At 36.6% G+C, this 20,996-nt stretch overlaps 1 protein-coding gene across 4 annotated transcripts; it reads right to left on the bottom strand.

The window, feature by feature from the left end:
• Positions 1-5,758: 5,758 nt before the first annotated feature.
• Positions 5,759-16,592, bottom strand: LOC130955542 (pantothenate kinase 2-like). 4 transcript variants are annotated; one of them, XM_057882426.1, is made up of 23 exons: positions 16,349-16,592; positions 15,330-15,731; positions 14,561-14,773; positions 14,342-14,394; positions 13,881-13,997; positions 13,337-13,456; positions 13,131-13,225; positions 12,958-13,051; positions 12,661-12,792; positions 11,747-11,859; positions 11,453-11,645; positions 10,150-10,361; positions 9,519-9,563; positions 9,381-9,429; positions 8,814-8,896; positions 8,569-8,685; positions 8,251-8,314; positions 7,866-8,012; positions 7,613-7,771; positions 7,169-7,252; positions 6,545-6,739; positions 6,389-6,460; positions 5,759-6,097 (listed from the first exon to the last, which is right to left on the bottom strand). In XM_057882426.1, exons 2-23 carry the CDS (start codon positions 15,634-15,636, stop codon positions 6,008-6,010), a joined length of 2,754 nt encoding a protein of 917 aa, XP_057738409.1. In that variant the 5' UTR covers positions 15,637-15,731; positions 16,349-16,592; the 3' UTR covers positions 5,759-6,007. The 4 variants fall into 4 exon arrangements, with proteins under 4 accessions (XP_057738409.1, XP_057738408.1, XP_057738411.1 ...); XM_057882425.1 differs by lacking the exon at positions 16,349-16,592 and adding an exon at positions 15,826-16,278; XM_057882428.1 differs by lacking the exon at positions 16,349-16,592 and adding an exon at positions 15,906-16,278.
• Positions 16,593-20,996: the final 4,404 nt, after the last annotated feature.

Raw genomic sequence — 20,996 nt, 5'->3', positions numbered from 1 at the left:
TCTGTAGTAATGGAATAAGGTATCCCATATCTTGTGATGATATTTTTTGTAGAGGAACCTCCGACTTCTTTGGGCGGTGATGGTGGCCAATGGTTCTGCTTCTATCCACTTTGTGAAATAATCTATTCCCACGATCAGGTATTTGACTTGTCCTGGCGCTTGGGAAAAATGACCTAGCAAATCCATTCCCCATTTTGCAAAAGGCCATGGAGAAGTGATACTGATAAGCTCTTCTGGTGGAGCCACGTGGAAATTTGCATGCATCTGACATGGTTGACATTTTTTCACAAATTCTGTGGCATCTTTCTGCAAGGTCGGCCAATAGAACCCGGCTCGGATTACTTTCCTGGCTAGTGACCTTGCTCCGAGATGGTTTCCGCAGATTCCATTATGTACTTCCTCCAACACCTCGTCAGTTCTTGAGGTCGGTACACACTTTAATAGTGGTGTTGATATCCCCCTTCTGTAAAGGATATTTCTCACCAAGGTGTAGTGTTGTGCTTCCCTTCGGATCTTTTTAGCTTCTTTCTCCTCTTTGGGGAGGATGTCAAATTTCATGTATTCAACTAAAGGGTTCATCCATCCGAGGTCTAAACCGACTACCTCAAGTACTTCTTGCTTGTCTTTTATTACTGAGGGTTCCTGAAGGGTTTCTTGGATCAGGCTTCTGTTGTTCCCTCCTGGTTTGGTACTTGCTAACTTAGATAGGGCGTCTGCTCTGCTGTTCAGATCCCGAGTTATGTGTTTGACCTTGGTTTCTGCAAAGCGCCCAAGGTATTCCAAAGTTTTTTCCAAGTACCTCTTCATATTTGGGTCCTTTGCCTGATACTCTCCACTTATTTGGGAGGTCACCACTTGCGAGTCGCTGTATATCATCACCTTTGTAGCTCTGACTTCTTCTGCTAGTTTTAGCCCAGCAATCAAGGCTTCATATTCTGCCTGATTATTTGAGGCTGGGAATTCAAATTTTAGAGAAACCTCTATCTGGGTTCCTCTTTCATCTACCAATATTATGCCTGCGCCGCTTCCCGTTTTGTTGGAGGATCCATCTACATAGAGTTCCCATGTAGTTGGTTTTTCCTCTTGATCCCCTGCGTATTCTGCAACGAAGTCGGCGAGGCATTGAGCTTTGATCGCTGTCCGAGTTTCATATCTTAAGTCGAACTCGGAAAGCTCTATTGCCCATTGGACCATTCTCCCTGCAACATCCGTCTTTTGGAGGATTTGCTTCATGGGTTAGTTCGTACGGACTCTTATTGTATGGGCCTGAAAGTAGGGTCGTAGCCTTCGTGAGGCTATTACTAAGGAGTAGGCAAACTTTTCTAGTTTGTGGTACCTTAGTTCGGGGCCTTGTAGAACTTTACTGCTGAAGTAGACTGGATGTTGTCCGACCTTGTCTTCTTTTATCAGGGCCGATGAGACAGCCTTGTTTGCTACGGATAAGTACAGGACGAGGTCTTTCCCAGGTACTGGTCGGGTTAGAATATAAGGTTGGCTTAAAAACTTTTTGAACTCCTGGAATGCCTCCTCGCATTCAGGAGTCCATTCGAACTGGCATCCCTTTCTTAATAAGGAGAATAGTGGCAGGGATTTCAATGCCGAGCCTGCCAAAAATCTGGAGAGAGCTGCAAGTCGACCGTTTAGCTGCTGGACTTCTCTCAAACAAGTCGGACTTTTCATTTCTAGGATGGCTCTACACTTGTCGGGGTTAGCTTCGATCCCTCTTTGTGTTAGCATAAACCCTAGAAATTTCCCTGCTTCCACCGCGAAGGCGCACTTTGCGGGGTTTAGTCTCATCCCGTGCAGCCTTATGGTGTCAAAGACTTGAGAGAGGTCTGACAAGAGGTCGACTTCCTTCTTGGTCTTTACCAGCATGTCGTCGACGTATACTTCCATTAGACTCCCCAGATGAGGGGAAAACACTTTATTCATCAACCTTTGATATGTGGCCCCTGCATTCTTTAATCCGAATGGCATGACCACGTAGCAGAAGTTAGCTCTGGGTGTGATGAATGATGTTTTCTCCTGGTCGGGCTCGTACATCGGGATTTGATTATATCCTGAGTAGGCATCCATGAACGATAAGTATTGATACCCCGAGCTGGAATCCACTAGGGTATCAATATTTGGTAGGGGATAAGGGTCCTTGGGACATGCCTTATTTAAGTTGGTGTAGTCGACACACATTCTCCATTTTCCATTCTGTTTTTTGACTAGCACTGTATTGGCTAGCCACGTTGGGTACTTGACTTCTCTGATGAAGCCAGCTTCCAGGAGTGCTTGTACTTGTTCTTCTACTATTAGGGTTCGTTCTGGGCCGAGCTTCCGTCTTCTTTGCTGCACAGGTCGGGATCCTGGATAAACCGAGAGTTTGTGGGACATGAGCTCGGGATCTATCCCAGGCATGTCCGAAGCTTTCCAAGCGAAGAGGTCGGAGTTATCTCTTAGGAGCTTAGCCAATCCTTGTTTTAGGGTTTCCCCTAGATTGGCTCCTATATGAGTATTTTTCCCTTCCTCTTTACCGACCTGTATTTCCTCGATTTTTCCTCCCGGTTGTGGTCGCAGCTCTTCTTTGGCCCTTGCGCCCCCGAGTTCTATCGTGTGAACTTCTCTGCCTTTTCCTCTCAGATTTAGGCTTTCGTTGTAGCACTTTCTTGCCAACTTTTGATCTCCCCTTACCGTTGCTATTCCCGCTGAGATCGGGAATTTCATGCAGAGGTGAGGGGTAGATACCACTGCTCCGAGCCGATTGAGGGTAGCTCTGCCGATTAAAGCATTATATGCTGACCCTACATCAATGACTATGAAGTCTATACTCAGAGTCTTTGATTTTTCCCCTTTTCCAAAAGTGGTGTGAAGGGGCAAAAATCCTAGTGGTTTTATTGGCGTGCCCCCTAATCCGTATAGGGTATCGGGGTAGGCTCTTAATTCTTTCTCATCTAACCCTAGCTTGTCGAAAGCGGGCTTAAAAAGGATGTCCGCCGAGCTTCCTTGATCTACTAGGGTTCTGTGGAGATGGGCATTTGCTAGGATCATGGTTATCACTACTGGATCATCAAGTCCAGGGATTATTCCTTGCCCATCTTCTTTTGTGAATGAAATGGTAGGGAGGTCGGATGACTCTTCTCCGACCTGATAAACTCTTTTGAGATGTCTTTTGCGAGAGGATTTGGTAAGTCCCCCTCCCGCGAACCCTCCTGAGATCATATGGATATGTCTTTCTGGAGTTTGCGGTGGTGGGTCTCTTCTATCCATGTCGTCTCGCTTTCTCTTTCCGTGACCGTCCGACTTTTCTATGAGATATCTATCAAGCCGACCTTCTCTAGCCAGCTTTTCTATCACATTTTTAAGGTCGTAACAATTGTTTGTGGAGTGACCATATATTTTATGGTACTCGCAGTAGTCGTTGCGGTTTCCCCCTTTTTTATTTTTAATAGGTCTAGGAGGTGGCAATCTCTCTGTGTTACAAATCTCTCTATATACGTCTACTATAGAAACTTTCAGAGGAGTATAAGAGTGATATTTTCTTGGCCTTTCGAGACCGAGTTCTTCCTTTTTCTTGGCTTCCCTTTCCCTCTCTTTTGTTGAGGGAGGGGGCCCCGGTCGCCAACTCAGATCTCTTAATTTGGCGTTTTCCTCCATGTTGATGTACTTTTCAACTCTTTCTTGTACATCACTCAAGGAGGTGGGGTGTCTTTTGGATATGGACTGCGAGAAAGGACCTTCTCTAAGTCCATTGACTAACCCCATTATTACTGCTTCGGTGGGTAGGTCTTGAATCTCCAAACATGCTTTGTTGAACCTTTCCATATAGGTTCGTAAAGATTCTCCGACCTCCTGTTTTATTCCCAGGAGGCTCGGTGCATGTTTCACTTTGTCTTTCTGGATTGAGAACCTCATCAAAAACTTCCTCGAGAGGTCTTCAAAACTAGTAACCGACCTCGGGGGAAGGCTATCGAACCACTTTATCGCTGCTTTTGATTGAGTGGTTGGGAAAGCTTTGCATCGTGTAGCGTCGAAAGCATCAGCTAGATACATCTGACTTTTGAAGTTGCTTAGATGATGCTTAGGATCCGTGGTTCCGTCATAGAGGTCCATATCAGGGCTTTTGAAATTTCTCGGGACTTTAGCCCTCATTATGTCCTCACTGAAGGGATCCTCCCCACCTAAGGGTGGTTCTTCTTGTTCGTCGCGGGAGTTTCGACTTTTGAGGGAGGATTCCAACTTTAAGAGTTTTCTTTCTAACTCTTTTCGTCGTTCCATCTCCTCTTTTAAGCTCTTTTCAGTTTCCTTTTGCCGCTCTCGCTCCTGCTCTAACTGCTCTAGGCGGCTGTGGACTAATCCCATGAGTTCATTTACATGGGGTGGTCCTTCTTTTTCTGACTCGTGTCCTTCTGAGGAGTTTACCTTCGGGTTCTTTACTCCAGAAGTACCTTCCCTGTGTTGATTATCGATTTCCACATCGTTGTTGCCTGTGTCCAGATTCTCTTGTTCGGAATCTGTCTCCACATGGCCTTCTTCGTGGGATCTATCCGCTATCGATGGATGATCTTTCGGGTCCCCGGCAACGGCGCCAATGTTACGGTAGGTAACCGGAGATTAATAAGATGGATGGCTTTTGTTGGCCCAATTGCCCGTGGATGGTGGCTTCCGAGCTGGTTTGCACGTTGGAGCCTCCTTCCGACTTGTGTTCGTGAAATAATGGGGGGTGGTACCTGCAAAGACACTCCGATGCCTAAGTTAGCAAGGGTGTGAGCAGGTCTAGAGAGTATTGGGCTTAGAGATACCTGAGGGGTGTCAGTGTATTTATAGTGGTGAGCCAATAACCACCGTTGGAGTAGTGCCATATTTTTAGGATGCTAACCGTCCCTTTATCTTAGGGAGGTTAAGATATGGTTCGAAGAAGTGGTTAGAGAGATTTTAGGGGCGGTTACTCATTTGAATGAGTGTTTACCTGCCAGCTGATCTCGTGCCCGACTTCTTTAAGACAAATCGTAGTCAATACCGACTTCTTGACACCAAGTCGGTGCGTAGTAAGGCTCAATCTTCTGGACTAAGCCTTTCTTTTGGACCTGGCCTTTATTATTGGGTCAGGGTATGAACAATATCTATATTATTTTATTTTTTATTTCTAACAGAATAATTAATTATTGAAATAATCAATTTTTTTTATAAATATAACATCAATTACCATTGTTGTATTTTTACTTGTATTTTACTTTATAAATATAAATTTGATTTAATTATATTACTTATAAAATTTGATAATAAATATGAATGAGATAATTTCATATTTCTATATACAAATAATTAATTGATAGGTTAAATCTAATATTCATGTAACATAATTGAATAATCATTAGAGAAAAATTTAAAGGCCGACAATTTTAGTTTATATTGATAATCACTTTTAGCTAGCAATTCAATTTTTTAGCCTCACAGTCCAATTTCTTGTTTTATCTTACACTTCTAAATATTAATAATTAACTACGGTTCAAAAACAATAAATTATTTTAGTTTTATAACATTACCCTAATAATTATTAATTTGGTATAAATATAAAAAATATGTCAGGAATAGTTCGATCAAGAACCACGCAAGTTGAACCTAATCTCATTTGGCATTTAAAACTAGTGTAGCTACCTAAGCGATGCATGGAAAATTTTAACACTAGAGTATATAAATTTATGTTTTTTACTTTTTACATATTTATATTTGCTTTATAAAAGTTAAAATGGTTAAAAAAAAAGTAGGCATATACGACGAATGCAAATATTATCTTATTCATCTAAAGTTTGAGGCAGGCTAATATACAAGGTTTAATATAACCATTGGTACCTCAATTATTCAAAATTTAATTATTAAATAAAAGGATTATAAATAGTTAAATACTAGTGCATTGTGCACAAATACAAAAATAGTTTTTTTTTTCTTTAAAAGAAAAAAGAATTGATTCACCATCTTTTCCCAGAAATTTGTTAGAGATTCCTTCCATCCAAGGAAAACTTCAACTAGCAGGCTCATACTTGCAAATACAGTCATATATGTTCCCTTTTAACAACTTTTCAGCCAATCTCTGATTTTTCACCATTGCAAGCTGCCAAAAACATTCAAAGAAATTAATGTGATCAACCATTAAAACAATTCTTCAGAGTTCATTAAGATATAACATACGTAATTATGTATCATAATGTTATGATATGATATGTGACACATCATGGTTTACAAAACCAAGCTTAAAAAAATGAGTGTAACACATAATGAATAAGGATTAAATTAGAATACAAAACAACAAAACCTTAAACTAATTATGAAAACAAAAAAAGAAAGGGTGCCAAATTGAAATTGGCCTAAGGGCAAAATATAGCAGTAAACCATCTGATCTTACCTTCAAAGCATCACACTTAAATCGAGCATTGAGGTTAGTATGGAGAGCTCTACCCATCCCTTCCAAGATTATCTGCACAAATCAAAAGCTTAATTAGAACATCGGTATTCTTAAACCGACGAAAGTGTTATCAATTAAGCTGAACGAGTCCCCCACCAAATCGGCATCTTTGGCTGCAGCAGCCAACTCGGAACTGACTTGTCGTAAGTCTATACACGGACTACCACACCCGTTCTCAACAACCATCAATGGAACAGAAGATGATTTTCCTTTGGAGCTGCGTGAGCTGTTAATCATTGCATCCACAAGCAAGCCTCCAGCTTCGGCAGCACGCCTTAGAGTATCACAGTGCTGTATAATAGAAATTTAGTTTCGCCAAAGGATACCATAAGTGAATGTCATACCAGCTTTTCATTCCAATCAAAGGAGATCTACATTACCAGGAAAGAAATTACATCTATTCCTACTCCAATTCCAGTTTAGTTTATTTGGATTTAACCTACAATCTACATTGGGTCATAGAGAAACAAAGAAAGTATCTAATCAAAAGGAGTAGTGAAGCTCCCATTAGATGTACAGCATTAGAGGAAGTGCAGTTTTCATAAAACACATGCATAAGGAAAAAACAAACAAAAAAGTATTTGCAAGAAGATTCCCTACAAGGGATTTAGAAAGCATTGTATTTTCTATTGAAGGGAACAAAACAAAAAAAAAGTAACTGAACTACAAAAAGATTTAGATATGAGCATTCAAAGTGAGTGTTCGGAAAACTATACAAACCTTGGCAGCTTCGGCTACAATATCAGGAAGCTCCATTGCAGTCACATCATTTAAAGCGGGAAGGGAGTTTGCCACAAGAACCACCTAATAGAACACATCCAATGTTACCATCATAACATAAAATTTCTAGCCAATGTGCATAGTGAATGTATAGAAGGAAAACTGACACACCAAACATAAATTTAATTGATTTGCAAAATCACAACGCACAGAAAGAAAACACAGGAAAATTTCTGGGATACGGCATATCTATTTGCTAGCTACCCAATAGGTGTTGACAATATTACGTGTAACAACTCTAGCAAAACAAAACATTATAACCACATATGAAATTCAATGAATTTATGATGAGAGTTTAACCCCAAAGGTAGAATACAACCATATATATGGTCCAACACAATTACAGTAATTTTTTTTTTTCTGAAATACCAAACACAAACTCACTTCAGTTCCACGACGGAGGAGCTCCCTTGCCAGGGGAAGCATCCCTAGAACAATGTCAGCACCTGAATTGTCTACAAAAAGCAAAGCTCTTTTGTGAGGGGGCTTTTTCTTGTCGCCGGTTCCTAACATTCTCTCTTTGAAGAGATCAAAATCATCCACCTATATCACAAAAATGTTAACAATCAACTTTTTAACAATGTGATTGAATTCAGAAAATGAGTACGCTGAACAATGAGTATGTTTCTCAACATACCCGCCAAGGTCTCTGCATTTTATTGCGACTCATTCTGTAAATTTCAATAATAGTTCCTTTATGATAGAGATCCACACATGCACGAGATCCCCAATCAAAAATATTCGCGGCAAGAACACCTTCAATCAGAGTAAGCAGCCTTGTTTCCTGAAACAAAGGATGGATGCAATTGCATGCAATGTTACAGAAGTTAGGGTGGCCTATGTGTTTACAGAACCACAGAACCACGGAGACTACGTACTGAGACTAAAGCATCTCAATTAAGCTATTCACTACTAATGCACAAAAAATCATTTTCCTTAGAAAAGCGTAACACATGACAAATAAATTATGACTCCACTCAAACAAAGTACACTCAAGTATCATAGCATTTAGTTGAGCATACCTCATCCATACTATCAATCTCCATCAACAAGTCAGGTAAAACAGCAAGTGATGCCTCGTTTTCTCTGTTGTAAACATAGAGAGGAAAATAATGTTAGAGGAATATAACACAAATTTATGTTTACATTGCAAGAAGGAATCTCTGTTTTCAAAAAGAAAGTTTATAGATTAAAACAAAGTAACAATACATTTTCATGGGTTTTGGCCGTGGCAACAACTTCTCTGACCATGTGTATAAGGTAGTCTAAGTTTGTTGACAAGAAAACAAGACAGGAAAACCTTGGTTTTGCGGCTATATGAAGAAAGAAAGCATAGTTACCTCTGTTTTATACTTCTATAGGCATCAACAAACTGGAACTCTCTCAAGCACTCTTCCCTCATTTCCAATAAATTGGCTAGGCCTAATTTCCCATATGCAGCAGGCTCCTCCATCAACCTATTGAATTGGTGTGTTAGTTTATTGAAGAGAAGAAAACAAAAGCCAAGTACAGAATAAGCAAATAGATGCCAAAATTTCAATAATGGTACCAAACCATCAAAACAGAATAGGAATGTCAGTATTACCGTGCCAAGTGGGCAGAAAATGCTCGAGCAAATGCATCACCCCTTCGTTTGGCATCATCTGTTCTGCCTTCACTTGCTACAGCCTATCATATTTTAATCGAGAACTTACAAGCATATACTGCCAAGAAAGAAGTTTCACACAATTTGTTTTGAAAATTTACTTCAACCAAGATGGACAACACAATATACCCAAACAATAAAACAAATAAACCAAGGTTCTGATGCACCCCACTGTATGTTCTTCACAAGAACAATAAGCATTTATATTATGTGGTCCAACCAATGGAAAAGAAAAATATGAAAGCTAAAGTATAAATGAGAATGTTTATCATTAACATTGCAATTAGTCAATAAATTCAGAGACACAGACCAGAAAAAGCTTTTTATTGTGACGTTTGTTTTAAATTTCCTTTCATCTTTTCTCTTCTTTTGTATTCGTACTTTTTCATATGTATGCATGCATGCATGTATTAACATTAGTGAAAATTGATTATCAGTTTGATTATTGTAAGAAATGTCTATACACAGGTAGAACCTAGTGGCTCTTTTTCGTGACAACATGATTACCTTGTCCACAAGATCTGGCAAGTGCTCTGACAAAATAGTGAACCAATATCTACATCAGTTGTGAATTTCATGTTAGCCATAAAAGCATAAAAAACTATGAATCATGGATCAAGTGTGAAACGATGGTCAGTTACTTACTCTAATTCACTGGGATCTGCAAGATCAATTGTATTAGGCTCATACCTGTACAAACACAATTCAATATCTGTTAAAACATTAAAAGAATACTATTACGACGACACCAGCCTTTGCCTTGTTAGGTTGGGTCAACTATGATCCATATTATAAAGATTCAGCAATATCTTTTATGTCATCTGTCAATTTCTTGACAAAATTTTCCTTTTTTATGTAGGTTTGGGACCCACTATATAAAGATTTGCAATAAATGGAGGGGACAAAACAATAACATATAACCACCTTAGAATAAGAACTTTGAAGTAGCAAAAAGATTCAGTGATGAATGACCAATCATTCCATAGTCAATATATATTAACCATGCATATCATCTAATAGCAGTGGTTTATAAAGTGGAGGATCAAATCTTGATTATTGGGTCTTTCAAGTATGGCAAGAACAAAATTATTTACAAAGATTTCATAAACAAGATTTGTTTCCTTACAATAACCACTAAATCTATGTGTATTGGTTCATGCATGCACTGCGTGTACACACACACACACACAACTCTCCATAGGTATCACAAACAATTGAAATCAACAAAAAAAATATGGGCAGCCCATCAGCCACCTCATTCAGCAATCAAGCTTACGTTTTTGGGTCTTCTAACAATGGGAACACATCCAAAGTGGGGACAAGATGGAGAACACCAACATTCAAAGCACTTGCATCGGACCGTAGAGAACTTCCTCTTGATAGTGGAACATCAAAACCACCAAGTCCAGTAGTTCCAGCAGCTGGTGTCATTGGAACAGGCGCAGTGATCTCAGTTCCCTTCCGCAAAAACTTCTCCATCCACGAAATCTGTGTTGGAAAGTCAGAGTTAGATAATGTAACAATGATAGAAATAGGGGTCTGAAAACAGAACTCTATTTATCAAACAAATATTACAATAGATGAAGCGATCCGTAAAAGGTTAAAAACTGAAAGCAGTACAAGTAACTGTTTTGACTAGAAAACCAAAGGGAATCATCGCCACGAATATCCAGTCACTCCCAATTCACTATAAAATTCTTCACTCCCAATCAGAATAGAATCCTGTCCCTCAGCACCCAACAACCAAATATGCTATGTCTCTTATCCGCTAATCTAAACCTGAGATTTGCAAGAAACTATAAAATCCATCAATTCAAACTAACAATTAAGTCTTAGCAGACATACACTTTTGCTTCTTCAAGCATATTCAGCTTCCCCTCTATTCATTCTAATCAAAAGTTTGCAAATACCTACAAGTGTACTTTAAGAAGTATATATAATAAAAAGTTTAAATCATGACATCAGAAATTCACAATAGCTAATCAAAGAACATAAATTAACTTAAATTAGCATACCCAGCACAGCAACCAGAAATATGTAGCAACTTAATAAGATTCAATGATAACATACACTTGTATGTAGGAGCCCTCCTTTTTTTAAAAGGGTTCAACTTGATAGCAGTGTTTACAAATAGTGATACTGATGCTTCCCCAGTTAACTACCTTTACTTCTCTTTCATAATTTTGCATCCTATTTAAATGCTTTCATTTAATCATTTCTTGCTTCCATCCTTTCAATCTTCAGTAATTATTCTGGTTGATAGGCAACTATTGCAACTAAGTTGAATATGATTCCAAGGGATGACATGAAAAATTATTCCAGAGAATCTTATTAGTGGAGTCACTTTATCAAATTTTATTATTGTAATTTGTGATTTCCAAAGATAGCTCTCTGACACGTAAAATGGGACCCTTTTTATGGTAATGGAATTTATGCCCCCATGGCAACACATTCTTATTAAATAGATTTCTTCATAGCTGAAAAGTTAAGCAAACTTGCAGAAGCAGTTAAAGCTCATATCCACTTATCTCAACCAAGGAAGCAGTACAAACCAAATATTTTGAATTTCTATCACTTGCCTTCTCATTCAAATCTCCAAGCGGTGGGCCATGAATCTTGCCTCCTGTATATGGAGCGCCCATTGGGAACCTTTCGACTAACTGATGCACCATGAGGTCATCTAAACCATGTTTTTCATAACTCATAAATGCACCTAAAGCTCCCAAGAAACCTTCGTGTCGCAAGAACATTGCTTGTGCTTCCCCTTTGGACCTAAATGACAAATTATAAAAGTTAAAAGACAAGAAAGTAATCTAATTTAAAAAGGGAAAGAACAATTCTAGTCAAGTGAATTCGTCCTGCACTTTACATACCAGAACTGAACTGCAAAAGAAATAGTGTCCATGGTATAGGCATGGCCCCTTATAAAAAATCCTCCAAAAAAGATACGTTTTAACCCAAATCGCAATGCATTCAAGTAGGATATCTACACAGAAGGAAGAATAAAACAAGATTGGTCAGGTAATTGCTGGAAGAACATATAGCAGAGTAAAACATGAAAAATACTGAAGGCATATTCTAGACAGAAAGCACAACCCAGAACTAGTTCATATCATCTTCATGTACTCAAAGTGCATTTGAATTGCAATCTTTCCATTAGATTGCGTTTGGATCAAACGAAATAATTCTTAGCCAATACTAAGGAGGATAATAGATTTGATATTCAACCTGTTATCACTTAGATCTTAAAAAGAAATTTGAAATGGTTAAAGAACTACTATAACTTATATCAAGTGTCAACTAAAATTAAGAATGATACTATAAAGAACGAAAAACAGAAGGGAGGGGGGACCCTTAAAAGTACTACATCATCTTTAAGCTCTCCACCTTAGGATAAGCTTTTAGGAAAGTTTTACTTGATATGGTATTGGAGTTATGATCAAGTACTCAAGCGTTTGAATCTTGCCATCAATCAAGCCCATAAGGCTTTTGCATAAGCAGGCATGTTAGATATATAAATCAATCGACCTTTGCCTAGCAACTTAATATTTTAGGATAGTCGGTCTTTGATGCATATGAAGTTGAATACAACAATATTCAATCAGCTGAATATAGAACCTCACATTCTTATCTCCATTTTACAAAACTGTGCCTCAAGATTTCAGAGAAGATAAGAACTAGTGTAAATTTTAACCACTGGTTTCAATATCTGCATATTTCTTACATATGACAGCTAGATTTATGTATAAATATAAAGAAAAGGATAAACATAACATTATCAGTTCACCTGGCCAATATTGTATGATATCATCCTCAGAAGAGAGAGCGATATATCTTCGGGTCTGTAGTCTTCAAGCTCCTTTTTTTCGGATATAGTTTTTCCAAAGCTTGATGCAATAGTGGAAGCTGATAGGCCAATCTACAATCATTTAAAACCAGGAAATACTCGGCCATGTGATTGATAAAAGAAAAGATCAAATTATTCATATCTACAAGATCCGCAATATTAGACCAGAATAACATTTCTTTTTCTTTCCAATACAATGAATGTTTATATGGAAATAGACGCAGCTGCAAAAGTTACCTTAGAATAGTCCAATCCACCATAAATGTCCCCAACAAGCATATCAATAGTTCTATTATCTCCTTTCTGACTTAACTCAAGCAACTCGTCAAAGCTGGAATTTATTGCAACAAACACCTTGTCGATAGTGAATATATAGAAGATCAAAATCATAGTCTCAAAAGAAAAAAGACCTCTTGCACTTTGTTAACAGTCTTCCCAAGCCCCAATAAGTACCGCCACCAACATTTGTCCCACTAACTCTCTCAAATTTCCCATCTCCATCAACCTGTGTCAACACACATTGGAAGTATAGATCACAACCTACTTGCCCTAATCAAACATAACCCAAAGAGTCAGAAGTTAAATAAAAATAGGAACAAGACAAAATGTACCTTACCTTGATCATACTAACACCAGATCCAATGTTGACTAGTAGATAAGGAAACAAGTCATTAGGGTCAATTTGAACAAACTCTTTCTGGCCTTCCATGTGTGTGAAAGCTTCATGCCGAATTGCCTACTAAGAAGTGTTAGAACTTCTGATCAGAAATAAAAAATTGGCCATGTAAAAGAAAAACTATAAATCAGTTAGCAAGAACGGAGTAATAGCAAAGAATGCACCTGTCATACTCCAAATTAAAAGGCTACAGCTTGTTCCCTTATGGCAGAAAGAATGGTATGACTAAAAGAAACCAACTCAGAAAGTTTCTTAAAAAGAAAATTCATATTATTGATTTGAAATTCTGAATGCATGAGGAGTAAGTGCCTATTCATGTAATTCTTTTTTTTACTTTTATCAATAGGGAAAATAAGTTCTAATAGAAGACAAGAGTTCCTATTCATACTTACGATAACATCTACAACAAAAGATAATGCAACATGTGTAGAACCATACATATGTATCAACTCAAGGTGCAAAACAATTTAAAACTAGGATCCACCTTTAGCAAGAAATTTGCTCCAGCAACAAGACAATCCATTTCATCTTCTTTGTCCAGACTAACTCCAAGTCTTTCTTTGAAAAGGTCAGTATACTTGTATGCTCCACCACCAGTAGCCTTTGTCACAAAATTGGAGAATTAGTATAGTACTTTAATAGCAAGACCACAGAAAGAAGCAAAAGAAGTGCTACCAAATTTCTTAAATCCATGGTTTTGTAGAACAGACACTGTTTATGAGCAATACTACAAGCAACAAATAAAACCAATGGAAACATCCATGATTTTTGTTTTCCAATACAAGGGAAAAATAACACAGTCATCATTTTACAATCACCACAAGTGATAAATAAATTACAAACAATAATTTTAAGATATACCCACTGTGCCTTTTTACACACACCCACTCTACAAAGAACAACCGTCCAAATATGTTAAAAATAAAATAGCAGACTCAGAGGCACCTTAATTATCGCATTCCCATCAGTTGCACCATCAGCGTACGGTGATTCTGCCCCTATAAGCCAGACGAATCAATAATTCATTAAGCCTTAGAAGTGTTGAGTGAAGTTCAATGAATGGTATCAAAATTACAAAATAATATTGCAGGCATAATAATATCTTAGAAAAGAAATGTGGTAGAGAAGAGACTAATACAAGTATTGTAGTGAATGAGACTATACCGCCACGATGAAGTTGCTTTGAATTAATGAAATCTAAGCACTCATTAATCTTTCTTGTCTCAAACTTCACAAAGTGAAGCCTCCCACCAAGAATAGGGAAGCTTCTCCTATTACCATTAGAAAGTCCAAGTCTCTCCTTCACACTCCTCTTCCTTTTATCATCAGTTGATTGGTCTTCATGTCTTGAGAAATATACCAACTTTATCAGTGATCCTGCCCACATATTTGAACAAGCTCAAGCTTTAGACATATTTCATATGCAACCAAACTTTCCTTTCTTAAAATTAACTATGTAAAATAGAATTGGCCAAATCATAAGTCATTGACTATGAAGCAAAAGTTTGGAAATCCCTTAAAGGAAAAAAGGTCAACAAGCTGCTATGGGTACCATCACAGGATCCAATAAAGTTTGTTTTATTTCCCAAAGTGGAGAGCTCAATTAACAACACAAAATTCCCAGAGGAAAGGAACAAGACCAGGCTAAAAAGTTAACATAAAACATGAAGAAAATAGAGTAAAGAACCCTTTTAGGCAGAAATAAAGGAAGCCCCTAATTTACTGTTTTCATATTAGAAGAGTAAGCATAAAATGCACTGTAACTTCTCCCTGAAAATGAGAAACCATAAAAAAAACTGCATGCAATGAATGTAACAAAATAAAATTGTGGGTAGAGAGTAGAAAGGGGTAAGCAACCTCACATCACCAACAACGCCATTAAATCATTAACAATGCAGAAACAAGAACAAACCATAGCATAATCAATCAATACCTCCAATGTCAAGAGCAAGGTGAGACAAATCATCAGACTGATTTGGCAACAAAATAGTTGGATACTTCTCTTCTACATTCCCTTGAATCTCGGCTTTGCTAACATCAAGTTGAGGCCTTGAACCTGACCTCTTGATTGAGCTCCCAGCAGAAGGAGACATATCACCCCCTTGACCTCCCTCTTCCTTGTCCTTCTCCAAAAGCCTGTTGTGTACACTCTTCTTGTTGCTGCTGCTGCTGTTCTTATTAGCTTCAGCACTTTCTTGGTCAATTCCAAGAGCTTGAGGTTTTCCTGATAAGCCAGCCATTTAACTTTATATATACCCCTAAACTCCCAAACTCCCTCCCTAACCCTTACCTAACTGCTTCCTTTCAAAGGCTATACTTTGGTCACTGGTCCAACCTACACTCAAACAAACAACAAACACATGTTTTTTATCCATTCATTCTTCATGGTGAAAAATAATAATCAATAAATGAGCAAATTACAATATTACTTATTCACTACGGAAACATTAACATAAGATGAACGCATTCATTTGAGGGTTTGTCATTGACCAATGGATAAAATTCTAACCCTACATTTCCTTCTGCGATCGAATAAACCGACCATTCGACCAATCCACAATCCACGGTGTTACACAAAAGGTAGCTTGTACTTGTACACCTAAAATAATCCAGTGACAAAGGACAGCTGAAAACACATTCAATTCTACAAAAATTGTCCGTGGAATTCTTATCTAAACTAAAAGGTGGGCATTGAATGGCCCTAAGTCCCTAACCTAAAACGCCGTAGAAACGGGTGTCGAATTAAGTTAACAATTTTTATTTGTTGTACGAAAAATATAGGCTTGGGAGTGAGATCATATAGAGACATAGACCAACCCCATGATAATTAAAGGTCTGAGTTAGACATAAAAACCACGGTGAATGAATGAAAAGGACGTGAGGGAAGAGGTGAAGACATAAACTAAACTACGAACAAAAAGAGAATAATATCAAATGAAAACGATAAATTACCTGAGAAGTGCGGTGTGAGAAGATGGAAGAAGTGAGAGGTTATGTTTTTGTATTCGGTGGCTTCTTGATTGTTGGTGGTGAGTGTTGGGGGCGGCGCGCGTGCTGACACGGGTTTTGATCAGATTTGATTTGGAATCAGAGCTGAGTTAAACTCACGGACATTTAACTGTACGCGCCGCGGTAGCGCGTGGTGCTTCTTTGATTGCGACTTTTTCTCGGCTCTGTTCTCGTGCGTGACCAAATTATTGTACTCGTAACTTTTGTAGCTTGTAAGAATCTAATAAGAAGAAAATGGATAACTCGGACCAAAATCAATAAGAGAAGAAAACATAAATCATCGGTTTTAAAAAAAGAACAAGTATAATAATTTGTCTTATGTATATAATAAGATTAAAGTTATAATTTTAAGTTGTTTTGTTAAAATTTATTTAAATTATAATAATTTAATTAATAAAAAGTAACATATTATGTATTGTTTATTTTTTTAATTTAGTATTAAGTGTATTAATTTTAAAGTAGTTATTAATCAATTTTAATAATTTATTTTTTTAATAAATCAGACATATATACTCAATATGACCATAAATAATTTAGTAATACTTTTATCAATAAATTTTTATATGTTGTTTTACCGTGAAGTAAGAACATATCAAAATCAACTTAAAATGAACAACAAATTATTAGAGAATTCTAATGCACAAAATTCTCTAATAAATAATAAATAATTTAAAACAACTAATATTTATTTAATACACCATAGGCTAATATTAAGAGTATTTTCTAAAAAGGTATATTCGTAAAATAGATATAATATGATTACAAATATAATAAAATTAAACTACCATTTCTACTCACGAAAGTTGAAAACGCTGACATATCTACTCATAGAAAAAGAAAATTACCATTTGTACCCATGAAATATGGGTTCCGCACAACAAAATTATCCAAACACTAAAAAATTACCTAAAATTTTTAAATTACCCTTATCTTCACCATCACTTTTCTAATTTTCAATCCCACCACCACCCCCTTCACCCAACTATCTTTCTAACCCTAACCCTTTTCACCCAGCCACCACCCCCTTTTCCTTTCTAATCTCAAATTCCACCACCACCCCCCTTCACCCAACCACTTTTCTAACCCTAACCATCTTCATCTAGCCACCTTTCTAACTCTAACCCTCTTCACCCAACCACCACCCCTTTCCCTTTCTAATCTCAAATTTCACCACCACCCCCTTCACCCAACCACCTTTCTAACCCTAACCCTCTTCACTCAGCCACCACCCCTTTTCCTCCAAAACTCACACACGGAGACATTACACACACCCCCACCTGAGGAAGAAGAAGAGAAGAGAATGGGGAGGGAGACCGCACTGGCAATGTGGGAACCCGTCGCCGCTATCGCATCATCATCGCCGTTGTTGAGGGAGCCCAAAGAGGAAGAAGAACACTTTGTCTTCTCCTTCTCTTGGCATCACTGCTCTCTTCTCCTCCTAGCGATGTGTCTTCATCATCTTCTCCCAGTGTCGCCAAAATCAAATTCGTGTTCTGTGTTATTTGCAACGAAAATGGTGATTTGAAATCTGAGAAATTGTCAATTTTTTGGGAATGTTATAAGAAATTAGGGTTTTATTTTGAATCTGTGCATGTTTTATTCTTCAATTTGATTTGAGTTTATTCTTTTTTGTGATTTTGAAGAGGGCAGTGATTGGGTTATGTTGATGTTCAAGAGGTGAGAGAGAAAAAGTGAGTAAATGAGTGATAGAGAGAGAGAGAGAGAGAGAGAGAAGGAAAGAAGATGATGCTACAGTAATGGTAGTTTAGGTGCTGCAGATAGTGAGTGAGGGTGGGTGCCTCAGAGAAAAGAAGGGGGTAATTTGGGGATTTTATATAATTATTTAGAGTTTGGATAATTTTGCTTATGAAAGTCAATCTTTATGGGTATAAATGGTTATTTTTATCTTTTATGGGTAGATATGTCAGCGTTTTCAACTTTTATGGATAGAAATGGTAGTTTACTCTATTAAATTTTACAAATTGGAGAATAAGTATATATTCGGTTGTTTGGTGATCACACGGATAATTGAATAATTAAGTTGTAAATTGATCTCATAGTGTGCACCTTATTTTTTCTCATTTCTAAATAAAAGCAAGAACGAAGTGAAATAAGTAATAATATATAATACAAAAGATAAAATATTTTGTATATATATAGATAATTGTTACAAAACAAAATCTCATTGTGAAATATTAAAATTTTACATATATTCCAAATCATGAAGATCAACCACAATGTAATGGTCACTTTTTCCTATTTTTTATTATGATATAAGCTTTTCTTTTCCGGTTAAGAGTCCAATAACATCCAATTAAAAAAATAAATTAAAAATATCAAATTAAGGACAAATAAAGGAATAACATAATAAAATACTTATAAATTTTTTAAGAAATTTTACCAATTTATTTTATATTAAACGATAAAACTAACAATATATTAATAAAATAATATACCTTAAAAAAATCGTAATACAATTTTAAACATTTGCATAATTTAAAACCACTAATATTTATTTAATATACCATATGCTAATACTAAGAGTATTTTTTAAAAAAGATATATTCGTAAAAATAGATATAATATAAACAAATATGTTTAATAAAAGGTAAACCAATATGCTTACAATGCCATTGTTAGGTTTTGCAAATTGGAAAATAAATATGTATTCGATTGTTTGGTGATTGGTGCGGTGATTTAACAACCACAGACTAACCGGCAAGTGCACCGAGTCGTACCAAGTAATACCTCAGGTGAGTGAGGATCGATCCCACGAGAATTGATGGATCAAGCAATAATGGTTAAATGATTTATTTAGTTAGACAAGGAGAAAAGGGTTTTAAGATATTCAAAAGGTTTAAATTGAAAATATCAGAAGGCAGGCACGCAAGTAAATAAGTTGAAAATAAAATATTGGAGAAACAGTTAAGGTTTCAGAGTTATCTATTTTTCTGGATTAATTTTTCTTACTAACTATTTTAATCATGTGGGATTTAATTTATGACAAACTATATGTGACTAGACCCTAATTTCTTTGACCTTTCTAGTCTCCTCTAAAATTCATCAACTGCTAATTCCTTGGTCAATTAATTCCAATTAAAGGGTGATGATCAAATTCCAGTTTATATGCCACAAGAATCCTAATTATCTAAAAATAAGGGGATTATATGTCACGTATTCCGTTAAATACAAACAATTAGAAATTTAGGATAATATGTTTTCAAGCTGTTGTTCAAGTAAAGAGCTTTTCCAAGTTATACAAGAACTCAATTAGAACATGGGTCATACTTCCGTTCCACCCAAATTCATAAAATAAAGAACGAAAATAATTATTGAAATATAAATCAAAACATGAATTAAAATAGAAAAATAAGAGTATCAATCCATACAATAGACAGAGCTCCTAACCTTAACAGTGGAGGTTTAGTTGCTTATAGTTCAGAGAGAAAATAATGATTCAGGTAAAATATACTGAGTTCCAATATGATGGCCTCCAAAGTTAACTCATGGAATCCCTTTTTATAACTAATCCTAATTAATTTGAAATCTAATTATCTAAAATTAAAAATAATATCTTTTCCTTAAAGCCCTTAAATGTTGATCGATCACTGAACCCTTATAATTGTGAAGGGTGTTATTTGTCTTCGGAAGGCCTCTCGGTGAAGTTACGTTATCCAGACTTGGGCTTCAAGCCGACTGGTTGGGACTGTCTTTCTTGAAGATCTTGAAGAAATTGCTCTATGGACCAAGTTGAGGGAGTTTCCAACTACCTGGTAACATTGCATAATTATTTAAATAATTTTCAGTTTTTAAAAAATAAAGTTGATTCTTCTAATGAAGTTGAATCAGATAGAGTTAGTAATCGAATTAGTTGTAATGTGTTTGATTCGACATTTCCAGTCGAATTTAGTTATGATTTTCCTATTTCTTGTAATGAAACTAATGATGCAAGCCGGACTGCTGATTTAATAGCAGAGGCTCATTGTGTAGAAAATAGACGTAATAAATATTTAATCAATGATCAAGTTTCTTCTGTTTCTGATGATTCTATTGATTTCACTTTTGATTGCATCTATGATTTAGAACCATTGGATTTTAAAAAATACTCAATAAAAGATGATGATCATTATAAAGGGTTTGAATCTCAAGATCCCTTAGAGAAAATTAATCTAGGGACTCCTGATGATGTTCGAATTACATTTGTAAAGATCCTGTTGATCCTTTTCGAACTGAACTCTTCAATCTTTTACATGAGTTTAAAGATTGTTTTACTTGGGATTATCATGAGATGCTTGGTCTCGATCGTTCACTAGTGGAACATCGATTAGCATTGAAACCCAATGCTCGACCTGTGAAACAGACTCCAAGACGTTTTGCTCCTGAAATTAATATAAAAATTAAAGAAGAGATAGAACGCTTGATCAAAGCAAAGTTTATTCGAACTGCACGTTATGTTGAGTGGGTATCGAATATTGTCCCTGTTATGAAGAAGAATGGGAAGTTAAGAGTATGCATCGATTTTCGAGATTTGAATAATGCTACTCCAAAAGATGAATATTTTATGCTTATCGCAGATATGTTAATTGATTCT

Source organism: Arachis stenosperma, chromosome 10, assembly GCF_014773155.1.
Source record: "Arachis stenosperma cultivar V10309 chromosome 10, arast.V10309.gnm1.PFL2, whole genome shotgun sequence".
Taxonomy (NCBI): domain Eukaryota; kingdom Viridiplantae; phylum Streptophyta; class Magnoliopsida; order Fabales; family Fabaceae; genus Arachis; species Arachis stenosperma.
The sequence above is the reverse complement of the archived record's forward strand: the minus strand, read 5'-3'. Positions and strand labels throughout refer to the sequence as shown.